The 16,678-nt window shown below is 46.3% G+C and overlaps 2 protein-coding genes across 9 annotated transcripts in view; both read left to right on the top strand.

Moving 5' to 3' along the window:
* The first annotated feature begins 1,778 nt into the window (after positions 1–1,778).
* POLR2D (RNA polymerase II subunit D) lies at positions 1,779–6,440 on the top strand. 5 transcript variants are annotated; one of them, XR_005629691.1, is made up of 6 exons: positions 1,779–1,878; positions 3,531–3,711; positions 4,649–4,744; positions 5,833–5,912; positions 6,049–6,164; positions 6,260–6,440. XR_005629691.1 is itself a non-coding variant. In XM_039728050.1 (5 exons), exons 1-4 carry the CDS (start codon positions 1,806–1,808, stop codon positions 5,909–5,911), a joined length of 429 nt encoding a protein of 142 aa, XP_039583984.1. In that variant the 5' UTR covers positions 1,779–1,805; the 3' UTR covers position 5,912; positions 6,049–6,440. The 5 variants fall into 5 exon arrangements, 3 of the variants coding, with proteins under 3 accessions (XP_039583984.1, XP_039583983.1, XP_039583985.1); XR_005629690.1 differs by having other exon boundaries at positions 5,833–6,164; XM_039728050.1 differs by having other exon boundaries at positions 6,049–6,440.
* Positions 6,441–8,384: 1,944 nt separating this feature from the next.
* Positions 8,385–16,678, top strand: part of WDR33 (WD repeat domain 33) — a 68,826-nt gene continuing 60,532 nt past the window's right edge. For 2 of the 4 annotated variants that reach the window (XM_039727994.1, XM_039727997.1), the window contains exon 1: positions 8,386–8,558. The gene's annotated coding sequence lies outside the window, so the exon portion shown is untranslated. Of the gene's footprint in view, positions 8,559–16,678 lie in introns of all 4 variants that reach the window. The other 2 variants (XM_039727995.1, XM_039727998.1) reach the window with 2 other exon arrangements.

Genomic DNA, 16,678 nt, shown 5'->3' with positions numbered 1-16,678 from the left:
TAAGAGTGTTTTCATCATAAATCCTTCAACAGTCTATTTTTGTCTTTCTTTAAGGGCACAGGATGACATAGTAAGGGCTGATAAGATGATTACTTTAAGAGTCTTAGGTTAGGCACTTACATGTGAGCTCCTTAGGGAAAACACTGCTCCATAAGTTATTTTGCTGGCAGTGTTGGGAGAATTATCTTCATTTTCAGCCTGCCTATGGCTTTTAGGGCACTGTAGATTGCTTCTGAATGGTCTGAAAATTAACCTTCCTTATGAAGCATGTTATTTATTATATCCATACTCCCTCTTTACAGTCTGAGGTCTATTAATCACAGTGAGCTAGACAGAAATTCTGGCACGGTCATGGTTTTCCTAAGGCTAGGGGTTTGCTGTCCAGCTGGAGGATGTTCTGGTAGTGAAATGGAGCTGGTTATAGCTGCCTGATCCACTGCTGGGAATGAAGATGAGATGCTTCTGATGCCTCGGCATCCTCAGGTACTCCTGGGCAGGCGGATGCTGCTGTGCAGTCTGGTGAAGGGCACCAGTGCAGCTTTGAGCTCTTTGGTTATTTCCTAAAGGACAGAGCAGAAGAGTTTGCTCATGTGAAGGGTGAGTGCTGTTTCCCTCAGTCCCCACTCTCCTGCTTCGTGCCTTGTAAGACATTGAGTTCATGACCACAGAATCAATTATTTTGGAAAAGACCTCGCAGGTCATCGAGTCCAACCTTTGAGCGAACACCACCACGTCAACCAGACCATAGCACCGAGTGCCACCTCCAGCCTTTCCTTCCACACCTCCAGGGATGGTGACCCCACCACTTCCCCGGGCAGCCCATTCCAATGTCCATTCACCCTTTCAGTGAAGAAATTCTTCGTGATATTCAACCTAAGCCTCCCCTGGCCCATCTTAATACCGTGTCCTCTCGTCGGAAGAGGCCGACCCCCACCTGCCTACACCCTCCTGTTAGGGACTTGCAGAGCCTTGGTCTGTCACAGCTATTTGCCCTCTGTTCATACACACCACCTTCAGCATCCCGCTGCTTTCTCTCTCTAAAAGCAGCTAATTACTAAGCGAGCTTAAACACACCTCTGAGGGCTGTTTTGCTGGGAGAGCACTCAATCTCCCCGCTCCCGCTGTTTCCCCTCAGTGCCCCCACAGCGGCAGCCGAGCTCTTTTATCCTCAGCAGCGCCCAGAGTCGAACCGGCCCCCCGCCCTTCAGAGAGGGGAGAAGCAGCCGTGCCTTAGCCGGGCAGAGCCCTCAGCGGGGCAGAGCCCTCAACCCTCACTCGGGCAGAGCCGTTCCCGTCCCTCACTCGGGCAGAGCCCTCACCTGGGCAGAGCCCGCAGCCGGGGCGGAGCTGTTCTCGCCCCTCACCCGGGCAGAGCCCTCACCGGGGCAGAGCCCTCACCCGGGCAGAGCCCTTACCGGGACAGAGCCCTCAGGCCCTCACCTGGGCAGAGCCCGCAGCCGGGGCGGAGCTGTTCTCGCCCCTCACCGGGGCAGAGCCCTCAGCCGGGCAGAGCCGTTCGCGTCCCTCACCCGGGGCAGAGCCCTCACCTGGGCAGAGCCCTCAGCCCTCACCCGTGGCAGAGCCGTCACCGGGGCAGAGCCCTCAGCCCTCACCGGGGCAGAGCCCTCACCCGGGCAGAGCCCTTACCGGGACAGAGCCCTCAGCCCTCACCCGGGCAGAGCCCTCACCGGGGCAGAGCCCTCAGCCCCCACTCGGGCAGAGCCGTTCCCGTTCCCGCCCCCGGCCGGAGAGCCGCCCGCCCTCCCGTGAGGCGGGGCCGCCCTTTCCGCCGTGGCTTTCCGGTGATGGCGGCGGGCGGTAGCGACCCGCGGACGGCAGACGTGGAGGAGGACGCCTCGCAGCTCGTCTTCCCCAAAGGTGCGAGCGGGGCGGCGAGGAGCCCGGGCTCGGGGGGTGGTTGGAGGCCGGCAGCGGCCGCCTGTAGGGTACGAGCCTCGCCGAGCGGCTCCTTGGAGCGGAGCGCTGCTCAACGCCCCGCCAGCAGCTACTCAGCCCCGAGTATTAAAAATCAGGATAATAAGTGATTTGTATATATTTAAGGATCTCATGATTTTTAGGATTTGGCGGTTCTTTAGGTGGGCCGCCACGTGTGTGTTGGGCATTAAAAAAAAAGTCCTGTCAGGTTATAGTGAAAAGGTTATTGGTTTTTGATGTAAGCTTTTCCAGTGATGTTTGTTGACACAGGAGTTCTTGTCTGTGAGGGTGCTGAGACCCTGGCACCGGGTGCCCAGAGCAGCTGTGGCTGCCCCTGGATCCCTGGAACTGTCCAAGGCCAGGCTGGACGGGGCTTGGAACAACCTGGGATAATGGAAGGTGTCCTCACGGCAGGGCTGGAACTGGATGGGCTGTAAGGTCCCTTCCAGCCTAAGCTGTTCTGGAAATCTGTGAGTACTGCTGCAGTTAGGAAACCAGCTGTACAGATACAGAGTTGGTAACTATAGACATTTATTGTCTGTGTATTTTTTTTTTTCAGAAAATTAATTTGGTATAAATTCTAGAAATGTTTTTATGGTACTGCTGCAGTTAGGAAACCAGCTGTACAGATACAGAGTTGGTAACTATAGACATTTATTGTCTGTGTATTTTTTTTCAGAAAATTAATTCGGTATAAATTCTAGAAATGTTTTTACACCTCAGAGCCACCCTGAAAATAAAGGAGGTGGGGGGAAATGGACACCTTGCTGCATTGTTGAGTTATGAACAACAGGAAAGTTCTGAAAGACTATTTTTTCAGGTTTTTTTTAATGCTAAAATCTCAGTTTAGCCCAAGCTGATTTACTTCTCAATGCAAAATAAGAGTTGCCAGGCCCTTTCTAGCAGTCGCTGTATCTGCTTGTATAAAAGAGTGCTGTCAGGCACTCTGGGATGCAGCCTCTGACCCTGTTGCTTTGAACAGCTCATACTGTGATGTTGAAAGATGCTCTTGTTATTGGAATACTTATAGTGGTTATGGTGATGATGAATTAATTCAAAGTTGGCTAAAGGGCAAGGGAGAATTTTTAAAATAGGTTAATTTTTTTTTTCTGATAATAAAATTTCAGCCAGGTCAATTAACTTTTCAAGTAAATGAAGCCTTTTTAAAAACATTCAACAGCGTTCATATTTACTTCAAGAGCTCAGAAACTTCTGAAGACTGTGGCATCACTTCTGAATTGTGTGGAATTTTAGAGTTCTAGATATTTTTTTCTGTATCAAGTCATGCATTACTTCTGCCAAAACTGGGTGAAGAAAACATACTGCACAAATATGAAAAAATCTGAATGTCAGGGCTGCAAGTGTAAAATATACGGTCAAAAAGACAAACACCTTGGACTGTCATTCAAAGTGTAATTTTTGTCAGCATTTTCAGTACGAAATGCTGCCCAGTCACTGGTGAAAGAGCTCACACAACTGCCATGAAAGACATTTTCACTTCTTTATTACCCAGATCTAAATTACACCCAAAACTTGTGCAATTCCCCTTTTCAAACACCTCTTTCCATGCTGGCATTCCCTCGTTCATCCCGCAGAATTTGAAACTGCAGAAACTCTGCTGAACTCCGAGGTGCACATGCTGCTGGAGCACCGCAAGCAGCAGAACGAGAGCGCGGAGGATGAGCAGGAGCTGTCAGAAGTCTTCATGAAAACCTTGAACTACACCGCGCGCTTCAGCCGCTTCAAAAACCGCGAAACCATCGCCAGCGTGCGCAGGTCAGCGGCGGAGTCGGGCTGTGACAAACACTGCCCTGCAGAATGGGATCCCTCACGCTGCTCCTGCTTTACAAAAGTGTAGTGTCCCATGAACTCTCTCCCCTTGGTCAATCCCCAAGTCCCCAGCCCTGGAAACATCAGTAACTACTTACCAGAGTTAGCCCTGCTGGGGGAAAAAGCACTCCCAAATGGACCTTTGTGTCACAGCTTCCTCTGGTTTCTCCTTCTCCTGTCTCCTCAGTGGCCACCCCCCTTTCCCTGGAGCCCAGCCCTGAGCTCTGCCTCCCACCCCTTCCCTTTCTTAAGCTGCCTGCTCCACCTGGTTCCCTCTCTCTGTAGCAGGGTTTCCCTTCAGCTACTGTGTTACTGCGCTGTAATAAAACCTTGCAAAAGAGCCTTTCTTGCCTCTGTCGCTGAGCCAGTTGCAGTGAGTGTTGAGTGGAGGTTTGAGTGTGTTGCCTGAATGTTAACTCAATCTGCTTTTCAACAGGAGAGGTTTGTTGGGGACAAGAAATAAGCAGCAGCACCTATCATTCTAAGACCTGCTTTTTTAAACAAAATTACATCTTTATGGTGTTGAGTGATTTGTTCTTTAATTGAGTCTTTAGGGTCCCTAACGAGGCAAGAAGTTCTTTATGGAGGGTTATACTTTGTCCAGGTCAAGCCTTCTGAAGTGCTTTGTTTTCAGTATTTCACTGACAGCTGATTGCATTAAATGGGAGGATTTTCTAGACTTTGCAGAATAATTCAGGGGAGGTGGAGTTAGCAGATAGGATTTTATTTTTTCCTCTGTGCATTTATATAATGAGGCTTTTCTCCTGAAAAAAAATTACTTCAGTGCCAGAAGCAGTGTATAAAAAGAGAAGTATTTCTTTCAGTTTAAGCTTCTTTATATTTCTGTCTTGTAATTCCATCAAATTGTTGTCTTCCCTTACAGCTTACTGCTGCAGAAGAAGCTCCATAAGTTTGAACTGGCATGTTTGGCTAACTTGTGTCCTGAGACAGCCGAGGAAGCAAAAGCTCTGATTCCTAGGTAAGCACTTACATGTTCTACAAAGGTTGCTGTCATTTCCCTGTGACCCAAAGCCAGCCATGCCCTGGTACTCTGTCTTCAATCCAGCTCCCTTGCTGGAAAAATATTTGGTCTTAGTCTTTCTTCCCTGCCTGTTGATCTGACAGCAACACACTTTGTACATGTCCCTTGTGTACTTCTGAGAGCTTTTACTGGTTCAAGTGTAAAGCTCTTAAATTTGGGTTCTTAGCTGGCTGTGTTTGTGCTCCTTGGAGTTTTTTCTGTTGGAGCAAATGAACTGTTTTGTGGATAATGTACGGAAGAGCAGTTGCTTCTTTGTGTCTTGATTGGTTACCTCATGGCCTGAGACAGAGGAGGGAATGAAACATTCATCTGAATTACAGTTTCTTCCTTATTTGTCATTATATAAAAGGGAAGGCTTTGGGATGACCTAATAGTGGTCTCCCAGTACCTGGAAAGAGCCTACAAGAAAGATGGAAAGAGACTTTTTTACAAGAGTAGTGACAGGATGAGGGAATGACTTCAACTGAAGTAGATTTAAATTAGATACCAGGGAGAAATTCATCCCTGTGAGGGAAGTGAGCCACTGGCAGAGGGTGCCCAGAGAAGCTGTGGCTGCCCCTGGATCCCTGGAGGTGTCCAGGGCCAGGCTGGATGGGGCTCTGGACAACCTGGTCTAGTGCAATGTGTCCCTGTCCATGGCAGGGGGTTGGAATGAGATGATCTTCAAGGTCCCTTCCAACCCAAACCATTCCATGATTTTATGGTAAATTTCATAGCAAGAATGGACTGGTTTATGAGCATGCAGCTACATGGACTTCATATAGAGGTCTGCTTACACCTGCCTTGCCTTTTTTGAAAACACCTTTTGAAATTACTCACCAGAAGGTTCTGGGATGAATGGAGTTTTGTCATGTAAAGAAGTAGTGCATAGGGATTAGAGCATCTTCATACAGTGATGTTACAGGTGGTTCCTGTGGTCACACAGGTGTGTTGAGACTGACAGGAGAGAGTTCTGACTGAAATGAATCACGGGGAGAGGTCATTTCTGAAACCTTTAATGTCTCCTTATTGCTCGTGCCTCGCAGCCTGGAGGGCCGGTTTGAGGATGAAGAATTGCAGCAGATTCTGGACGACATTCAGACTAAACGCAGCTTCCAGTACTAAGGTTACCCCTCAGCCCCTTTACCTGAGCAGGAAATCCTGAGGACCTGGGCTGTTTCTGAGCCCTCTGCATCAGTCCAGCTCCCAGCTGAGCGAGGGGAGTTGTGGGTGCAGGGTGCTCCAGTGCTGTGTTGCCACAGGTGCATTCAGACTGGAGATGAGCATTGTCCTTTTGGTTTGTTCCACGTGTATGTTGGCAAGGATCCCCTGAGCTGTGAGAGCAAAGAATCTGAAAGGCCTTTTCCCAGTGGCTCAAGTATTTGTTTCTTCCCTAATCCCTCTCCCCAGGTTGTAAATTTTCAATGTTTTTGGTTTTTAGCAGAAATGTAGATGTGATTTTGTGTTTTTTAGGAACTTCTAAAGGATGTGGAAACTTGTTCATGGTTCTCAGAAAGCTCAGTGATGAGCAGCATCAATATCTGTGCTGGTTTTTGTTTGTTTGTTTTATTGTTTGATCGGGACAGTGAATTTTTACAGCTTCAATATTTTTCTATTATTGTTTAGTGTAAATTAAAAGATATTTTAAATTAAAGTTGTGTGTTTTATAAATATTAGGTACATATTATGATTTTGTTAATGAGGAGCTTTTTAACGAATAGATCCTGGAGATCTGGGAACTCCAAGAGTGTAATGACCCCAGTGCAGTTTAGGGCAGATCAGAGGTGTTACTACAATCACAGTGAGAAAGCATTGGGGCAGCATCTCCCTCTCTGCTCCCCTGCTCTGTGCCAAGGGATTGCAGACACCCAACATGTATCCTGCTACAGAAAAAAAAAGAAAGTGAAGAAACCAAATAATTTTGACGTTATGGACTCCTTAATTATGCTCCTGACTGCCCTAAGACTGAGATGGAGCCAAACCATAAATAAGGGGGCACAGTGGAGGGCTGGCCCCTGGTGCAGCCTGTGGGGATCACACACCCAGTGCTGCCAGAGCTCAGCTGCTGGGACATTCACAGATTGTTAGCTTTTGTTATTCCTTTGGAAAGGAATCGTCCTTTGTGTAGGATAAACTTCTTAAACAAGCCCTTTCAAGTCCTGTAATTTCACCACCCCACCTGAAAGAAGGGAAATTTTGCAGGAGAGAACATTGAGAGAAGAGGCAGAGAGATGTGGTAAGACACTATTTGTTTAGGATAAACTTCTTAAACAAGCCCTTTCAAGTCCTGTAATTTCACCACCCCACCTGAAAGAAGGGAAATTTTTGCAGGAAAGAACATCGGGAGAAGAGGCAGAGAGATGTGTTAAGACACTATTTGTGATGATAAGCAATAGTCTCGCTGATCTTGCAAAAGGGAGAGAAATAAAATATTATTTTGGGTTGTACTAGAAATGTAATGTTGCTGCTGTGCTGAGGCTGTACTGGTATGTGACAATTGTTTGGGCTCACCTCATCTGGAGCACAGTACTTCAAACAGATTTGTGTCTGAGCTGGGGTGGCAGTGGCTCCTTCTAGCCTATAAACCACACATGCAGCTTTACCAGGGTCAGGATAATTCTAACAGAAGAAGGAAAATCAAGGTAACAATGCTTTATTTTATAAAGCTTAGTGTCCTCTTTGAATACAGCATATGCTTCCCAGCAGCTGCCCCTGCTGAACCAGGTTTGCTCTGTAAAATGTTTCTGTTCAAGCAGCTTTAAGACATTTTCATCTAAACGCACAGATTCTTAGGTCTTAATCACAAATAATTCAGGGAAAAAAAAGCCATTCTGCACCTCTCTACACTCACGTTACTACTTGATGAGGCCTTTGTAAGCACCCTTAGGAATACCAAGGAGTGTAACAGACCTAGTGATCTGTAAACGATCTCAGGAGTTCCCACCATTCTACACAAACAGATTATTAGCCTTAAGATTAGTAGGTTTTGCTTGTGTTCTGAGGCCCGGTAGCGGTGACAGAGAATGGAGTCACGGAATCGATTAGGTTGGAACGACCTGTGAGACCGAGTCCAACCTCTGAGCAAACACCATCCTGCCAGGCAGACCATGGCACTGAGTGCCACCTCCAGCCTGTCCTTAAACACCTCCAGACACCGCCTCCCCGGGCACCCATTCCAAAGGGATTTCTGGGATCCACCCGGGCGGAGTGTCTTGTGGCGCCTGGGCGTTTGGCGAGCGTGAGGGAACCATCACGGAGCAGGCACAACACGGCTGTGCCGGGAGGCAATTACCGCCCTGGCCACGGGCAGTGCCTCTTTTGGCAAGCTGCCCCGGGGGTGCCGGGAGTGCCCGGGGCAGATCCCGGCCCGGCGGCTCTGAGGGACGCTCGGGGCTCCCTCACGCCCGCACTACACGCGGAGCGGCCCCGCCAGACACTCCGCGCATGCGCGCAGCCCTACGCACTCTCGCCCTGTGATTGGTGCGCCGGCCGGGTCGGCTCGCGGAAGCGGCGCGCGCCCCACCCCAAGCGCGCACGCGCGTTACCGCCCGGGGCCCTTCAGGCGCAGCGCCCCCGCCCGCGCGCCCCGAGGTAGTGCGCGTGCGCGCTGGCGTGGAGCGCGTGCGCTGCTGGCGGGGGAGGCGGAGGGAAGATGGCGGGCGGCCGCGGGTCGTGAGGCGGCGGCGGCGGAGTTTGCCGGAGCCAGCAGGACGAGGCGGGCAGCGAGGTGTCGGTGGGCCTCGGAGTCCCGGTACGAGAGGCTGGCTGGGCGGTGAGTGCGGCTCGGTGTTGGGCGGCGCGGGGGAGCAGCCCGGGGAGCGCGGCCCCTCCGCCATCTTTAGGCCGCGGCCCGGGAGCGGCGCGGCCGGGGCAGGGCGGGGGCCGCCGGCGGGAACGGCGGGAACGGGGGGTGCCCGGGCCGGGGGGCCCCGAGCAGCGGCGAGAGCCGAGCCAGGGCCCAGCGGCACGGCCGGGCCCGTGGCGGGGTGTGCTCGAGGGCCGGGCCTGGCAGCGGACAGCGGGGCCCCGGTCCCCTCCGCCGCACAGGTGTCTGGCCGAGGCTTCGGCCGGGTCTCTCACGCCTGGCTTTTCCTACTTCTTTCAATGTTATTTTTTTCTTAATATTATTCTTCCCTCCGCCTTGGGTCTGAGTGGAGGTCGGGTTGTGGCTGCTTTGAGCATAGGGCTGGGAAGCTCTGGCCATTACGAGCCGTGTTAGATACCTCGAATTTTTTACTTAAGTGGCTATTTACATGGGTAATCCTCTGTGTTTTAAGGAGAGAAGAAAACGCCACGGACGTATAGTACAGAATACTGCGTTCGGTTAGTATTTAAGTTTCTCAGATGCCAGTGAAGAACGGTCTTAGTTCTGTAGCACTAATAAACATGGTAAAAGAATGGACACCTATTATTTTCGGTTTTCTTACGGATCCCGAGAGGGCTGTTGCTCACGTTTAGTGCTGTGGAAGCCCGCTGTTGCTAGAGCGTGTTCCTGCAGTGCAGTAACACAGAGCCGTGCAGCAGCCCCTGTGCTGGCTGCTGGAGGGGCTGGGGATCGTGTGGTGTCACATTCCACCGGCCGGACTCATCAGCCCGTGCATGGCCAGCACACCTAGGGGACGAGCTCAGCCTGAATAAAATAGCTCAGCGTTTTTCCCTTGGAGAGAGCTCGTTAAATTTCCTGCCTCCTTAGAGGTGCGTGTTATTTCTCTCGTGCTGATTGTTATCTTCTTTGTTATGAGTAAATAAATTTTTAGTCTCAAATACAGTATTTTTCAATATTAGCAGTTGCTTGAGCACATCTGTGTGACAGAGTTGTCATAGGTAAGTAGTTCTGTGCTGTGCAGGTCTTGTGCATCATTGTATCCTTGCTTGGAGTTTGTGGGTACTATTCAGGAATCTCTTTTTTAAGTAGGCAGTAATCCCTCATCCTTCTTGCAGCATATTTTTGTTCTTTTATGCTTAACTCAGTGCTGTAACTTTTATGCTTAACTCATGCTTTGTCCTGCCTTTAAGAGAGGCAATAATGCAGGTCAGAGAGTTCATAGTATCCAAAAAGTGTTGTGCCAAAACACTCCAGGGCTCCCTTTTGCTTTTGCTGCCGGTTTGCTGTCGAGGCAGTGAGTTTGCAGTGATTCCAGTCCTGCTCCTGAGTTCTTTTTCAAGTAAACTGACAGTTACTTCTCAGTGATGTGCTGCAACATTCTGCCATCATCTTACTCTGAGGCTATATAATTATTAAATGTGTTTCAAAAATCTGATTCTTAACATCTTGTTCAGTTGTGTTGTAGTAGTTCTAATGAGAAGATTTGAAAATATAGATACTAAAAATGAAGTATTGAAAGATTGGGGGGAGAAAAAAACCCTTAGAGCTGCAGAGAATGTTAGGTGTGAGTAGCTACTGATTGAGCTGCTAAAACCTTTTGGATTAAATGTCAGTCACTGGAAGCAGTGGCAGCCATTCCCTGGTGTCTGAAGTGTTGGTCCCTTGGAGCAGTAAATATTGCACTGTTAGAATTGGAAATTGCTCATCAGTTTTTTCTTTGTGTTATCAGCACAGGAAGTAAAAGCCTAAACTGTGCTTGGGATAGAGGTGCCAGGAATGCCTCCTTTTGCTGCAGCAGGGACACCTTGCTGTGAGGAGGGGAGAAGAAGCCTCCTGTTCTGTTCCCATCCCTAGCAGAGGAGTCTTCTGACTCATGTGGAAAAACACTCATGGAGAAGACATTAGGCTGGAAGGAATACAGTTTAAATCTGTACTGGGATGATTTCATGCAAAATATTTCATTTTGTGCATCTGCTAGTCAGGTATCTAGAATTTCAAGAGTGGGTTCAGTAACACTGGAAATGAGAATTATTTTGGCCTTGCTCAGCTAGGGGTTATAGTTTAGAAAACTACTTGTGAAAACAAGGCAGAAGCTATCTGCAGTGTGTTTGTGAATTTGACAGAATTTGTTCTTTATTTGCCATGTTTACATTCCTCATACTGGATTGTTATATTCACAAAAGTGAAAATACAGATATGCAGGCCTGGTTAATACTGAAACTGAGTATTGTTAGAGCATGGTGCTGGGGAGGGGATGTGCCAAGGGTCTTTCAAAAGACTAAAACTTTAAAATAACCTTGGTGTTTTCTTCTTATCATAGAAAATATCTGAAGGTAAGAGCAGAGAAGTAGAGTTTTTGATGGCTAACTGGCTTTGCTAGTAATTTCACCAGTTTGGAGCATCCATGGTCCTCTATTTTCCAAGTGGTGCTGAACTTCCCAGCAATCTCTTCTTGCTCACTGGTATTTAAAAAGCTACTCAGCATTTCATCATGTCCCTTGTGGTTGAACCTGCTCTCCCCTCTGGGGCTGGGTGTCCCAGTCAGTTGTGAAACCTGGAATGGGGATGGAAGTGTGTATTTAGCAGGAGAGCTGCTTCCTCTGGTGAGCTAATGGCACTTCTGCTGGCAGATTGCTGCCCAGGCAGGGAGTTCAGTGATTGCAGCCCGGGGCTGTGCAGTGATCAGGGGCTCCATCTGCCTCTGGGGGGATCCTGCAGACCAGGATACTCAGTGATCCTGTCCTGCTGCACCTCTGCACCACAGCTGGGCTTCTGTCCTCAGCACTTGCGCTCACTGGGGCTTCAGCACGTTTTCTCTCACCAGCAGAAGGAAACACTCTCTACAATGTTGATCATCACTTTTTGTCTAACCCTGTAAAGCTTGTGTTGTTCCAAACTATTACATATAAGTGTTCTTATACATATAAAAAAAGTCTGAGCAATTTTTCACATTCTTTAGACACAAATAAAAACATTTCTTCCTCACTTATATATTGCATCAAGTAACCCTGGTACCATTTCTTTCCATCAGTAAAAGAGTTAAAACTTTATCTTCAACTTCATTTTTCCTCTAAATAGGATTTTTTCCATACCCTGTTGTTAAATCTGAACACTTTCAGTTTTCTGTTTGCTTTGTTATTTGATTTTTATGTGATGAACAATAACATGCCATATGAGCTCTTTGGTACTATTTAATTAGTCTTCAGTATAATAAAGCATATTGGTTTGAAAAAAAATTCTATTAACTTTTGAAGCTTTGAAAATATTATCAGAGTAGTTGTAAATTTTACTTAACCTATAATTTTAGGTCATTTAAATAATTAAAATTATAATATTATTTTGGCTGTTCAGAAGTCAATGCAGTGGTGCAGGCAGCTGTACAGGGAGACCCTTTCTGTGAGCAGAAATAGGATGTTTGTTTTACTCTGGCTCACTTCTCTGTTTTGGCCTGGATGTTAAACATCCAGGGTTCTGGAACCAGTGAGGTGGGACAGAGGAGGTGATGGCAAATCCCTGTGTCTGCCATGGCTCTGGCCTGGGCTGCTCGGCGTGGTGGTGAGGCTGATGAGAGGCAGCGTGCTCTGGCCTGATCTGACAGATCAGCTCTTCTGAAATCACATCCCTGAAATTATGGTCATGTCTGCAGTACCAAGGTTTGATCCAAAGCATCTGGTCACAAAGCCTGGAATGTAGGTGGCTCTTAGTCACTCACCTGTGACTTACCCAAAAGTGAGTGCCATGAAGTTCAGCAGGATAGTCTGACAGAGCCAAAAGCAGTTTTGTCACTAGGACTATGGATTTGTTGGCACAGATCAGTTCTTTATAATAATGTTTTATATAATTTAATATGAGCACAGGGATGCATGAATTAATCCATGTTTCTGCAGTTCAAGCATTTGAAGATTCCTTTGAATCAGTATCCCAAATCCAAAAGAAACGTTATATAAAAGAATATATTAATGTGTCTTTTTTTTGAAAGAGGCCAGAGGCTGGATAACAAGAAGTCTCTAGCAGTGTGTTTGGTATGGTTTTGTGTTCATGGTGCACTTTTGGCAGCACAGTGACTCATATTTTATTTACTGTGGGTAGAGGAGCATTCAGCTGCAGTTTGGGGTTTGACAGGAGCTGCACTTGGAGCTGGTGAAGCAGCAGCACAGCTCCAGCTGATGGAAGGGCTGGAGTTACAGCCTGAAGGCTGTGGGCTGTGCAGTAATCTGGCATGGCATTGCCCAGCTTCTGATCCTTTGGTTTTCCTGCTGCTCAGTGGAGTCATTCCCTGGAATTCTCAGTAGTCAGCTGCCTGCCAGGCTGCTCTGGGCTTTGGCTAAAATGGTCTCATAACAGTGAGCAGTGTTTTAGGTGCATGGCCAGCGTGGTCTCAGATGTTTGTGTTGGCTTGAAGGAGAGGTCATGGGAGGGAGCACACGCTTGGGCTCAAGCCAGGGCTGCTTTGGGTTTGGTCTCAGCAGTTTTAGTTGGGATTTGGGTCAGCTCAGCAATTCAGTGCTGAAGTTCCCTCAGTAGCTATGGCTGCACTTAGGCTGTGTGGTCACAAGAAGCAGCAACCACTCTGCCCTTGTCTTCCTTGCCCCATCCCAGCAAAAATTACCACTTCCCTTTGAAAATTTCTTCCTTTGGGCCAGGTTTGTAAGCAAACCATTGCACCTCTTTGCAGAGACTGGTGAAATGTTATGGTTGTACCACGAGAAGAGTTGGGGATTGTGCAGAATTGCAGGGAGGAGGAGTGCATTGCAGGAGACTGAATGAGTGTGTGTGTTCTGCAATGTTTGCACTGTTTCTCAATTACAGAGTTTGGAGCTAAAGTCATACTAGAATCAGTCATCAAACCGTATTTTAAAATCTTTTTCTATGCATGGATGCAAATATTTTGGTCTCCTTAGCAAATCTAAACTTAATAAATGAAGTAGCTATTTCTTGTAGTATCCTTGTAGACTACTAACTGATATAAGCCACTGCTGCCAAGCTTTCTGTGTAGTAAAATGAAAATACTGGTGATGAAAATGCTGCTTTTGACAGGAAAACTTGCTGATATTCTCAAGGCAGGAGATAAGAAGCAGGAAATAAATGCTAAGGGATTTTAGACTTTTGGAGAACTCCAGCTTTGAAAACTGAAGCTCTCTGGTGATGTGCTGCTCTGCTGAATGGTTGTTCTCATGGGGAAATGGAAGACTTCTGTATTTAGGGAGAATCTGACACTGAACCCTTTCTCCTTGAAATGCTTTGTGTGAGCTTGACTTCCCTTTACTGAGAGATGTATTGATACAGAAGGTTTTATTGAACTCTACTAAGTGGTAAAAGCAAAGGCTGTTTACTAAAGAGTTCAGGGGGAAATGGAAGACTTCTGTATTTAGGGAGAATCTGACACTGAACCCTTTCTCCTTGAAATGCTTTGTGTGAGCTTGACATCCCTTTACTGAGAGATGTATTGATACAGAAGGTTTTATTAAACTCTACTAATTGGTAAAAGCAAAGGCTGTTTACTAAAGTTTAAAAGTGTGTTTTAGCAGTTTGTGTCTATATACACACACACATATGTATACATAGCCATATATAGGCATTGCATGGCTCGTAATCCACAAGTGAAGATCAGAAAGCAGATTCCTGGAACAAACTGGCTCTGTGATTCCAGTTAAAAAGTACATTTCTAATTCATTTTCAGTTGAATGATATGTGTATACATCACCCATCAATTCAGAAACTGTTCTAGTATTGAAAGTTTCTTGTTATAGGAGAAATATCTAGGTTGGTTATGTTTGAAAATAGGTGGAAATTTCTGACAAAACATAGGACTGCTCAAGTGATAGCTGTAATTTTATAGATTGAAGCTACAATAAACAGCAGTGTTTATTTTGTCCTATTTTAAGTTTGTTCCTCATGGGATTGAACAGTTTCCAGCCTAACCAGCAGCAAACAGAGGTTATGCATTAATCTTCCACAAAGAATAGTTTGCATATATGCTAGACTTTCATACCTTAACTGAAGCAGACAGTGGGAAGCTGCAATTCTGGAGCTCTTCACATAAATAATCTGCAGTCAGAACTTTCTTTGATCAAAATAGTTTTAGAAGTGCTGTTTTCTTGGACTGTTCCCTTAATTTAGCAGGTGTTTGTCACATTTGTTGGGGTTTTTTTGTCTGTTTTAAACTCCTTGGCTTCAACAGTAAGATAAAAACTGGGGAGCATTGATAATTAGCAGGGTTCATCAGCCTTGTTTAGCAGCTTTGTGTGATTCAATAATGTTTGAATTGTTTGCTGCAATCCCACTACTTTTGCTTAACGATGTCTCTTCATCAGCTGAGTCTAGGCATAACAACTGTAGATATTAATTTGCATATTTTGCTGTAAACATAGTTGCTAATTTAGCTATTCTGCTGTTGGGGCAGTTAACAAATTTGTCTTGGATAAGTATGTGTGCATCTGCTACATCTTTTTATGAAAAGAGAATAAAGAATCCCTTTAAAAAATCATCTTGGATATTGTGAAGAAAACATTGTGGGGTAGTGTGTGCTAATTTATTCTGCAGGGTGGATGTAGGGTTGTTTAGTCTCTTCCTTCCTTACACTGAATACATGAGATGTGTAGGTAACCTTGAGGTGCCCAGAAGATGAGGGCTCTGGTGCAGTCTCCACCTCTGGAAGCAGGTTAGGGTATGGACATCAGTGGTGAATGGATTTTAGCATTGAAATATGCAGCAAAAGAAAAAGCTCTTTTATCTTGGAGTTTCTACTGAGATATAACATCTCATTTTGGTGAGAGAAGTAGAAAAAGGATCTTTGAAATATAGTTAATAACTGCTGAAAAAGACTGCCTTTAGTTTTTTTTGGTTTTTTTTTGTTTTTTCTTTTTTTTAACCTTCTTACACTTTTCACCATATAAAGGCACATTTTTTCATATGATCACACATGATAGCACTATCATCCTGCCCCCTGCTACCCCTTCTAGACTTCAAGTGTGTAATTATAGAAAATTAAGACACTCTTCTGCCTTTTTGACCCAGAAACTGGAATGGGAGACAGCATTATTTTGTCACAAGATGGACCTGAATAACATTAAAGGGAGGAGAGAGGCGCAGGGAGTGAGAATTCCTGGGGTGATGAAGTGAAGATTGACTAAATTCTGTTGATATTTGCAGCTTCTCTTCTATGCAAAAGCAAATGTTGCAAGAGTTCTGGGTATGTTTGGTAATAGTTTAACAGATAAGGGTTGTGAAAAGTAAATCTTTGTAACATGTTGCTACTCTTTGTAATTGCCACATTTTACTAAAAAGGCTTGGGTGTCTTGTCAGCGTTGAATTTGCAACTCTTTGGGTCTCAGATACTCAACTGTGTTTCATATATTAAAGTGTATGTTTCTGTTCCACGGTGTGAATGAGGTGAAGGAAACTGTTGCTAGATTAGATTAACTTTGTTTTCTTAATCATCAGAATTTCAGGAGGTTGCTCCTGAAGCAAAGACAATTTGCTGTGTTTCTCTACTCAATCTTGCCTTACAAACTGCCTTAGTCCTTCTAGTCCTTTCCCTTCTGCTGATGATAAAGTCCTCTGAAGAATTTTTGAGAGTTTCTTCTCACTCTTTCTCCCCTCTGTCCCTGTCTATCCCCTTATGTAGCCAACAGTAGTGCTTGAGTCAAGGGGGATGTGAGGAATGGCTCGCCAGGAACTCCTGGGAATGAGCAAGGAGACCTGCAGGGCCCTTGTGGGCAGGCAGAGGGTTTGTATGAGCTGCACAATGCCTGGCTGCTCTCAGAACAGCCCAGAGCTGCAGTCAGTGAGCAGGAAACAGCAGCTGCTTATACTCCTGGGAATGAGCAAGGAGACCTGCAGGGCCCTTGTGGGCAGGCAGAGGGTTTGTATGAGCTGCACAATGCCTGGCTGCTCACAAACAGCCCAGAGCTGCAGTCAGTGAGCAGAAAACAGCAGCTGCTTACTGGGTGAAACTGGGAGGAGCATTCACACATTCTGCTGTGACTTCTGCTCACTAAGTTTTGGTATTATAACCAGCTGAAGAGTATCTTGATTTTTAGCATTAGCAAGGATGGCAGGCCTTT

The sequence above is a fragment of the Passer montanus genome, unplaced genomic scaffold (genome assembly GCF_014805655.1).
Source record: "Passer montanus isolate IOZ18808 unplaced genomic scaffold, ASM1480565v1 scaffold63, whole genome shotgun sequence".
Classification (NCBI taxonomy): Eukaryota; Metazoa; Chordata; class Aves; order Passeriformes; family Passeridae; genus Passer; species Passer montanus.
Note: the sequence above shows the minus strand (reverse complement) of the source record. Positions and strands in the feature narration are given on the sequence as shown.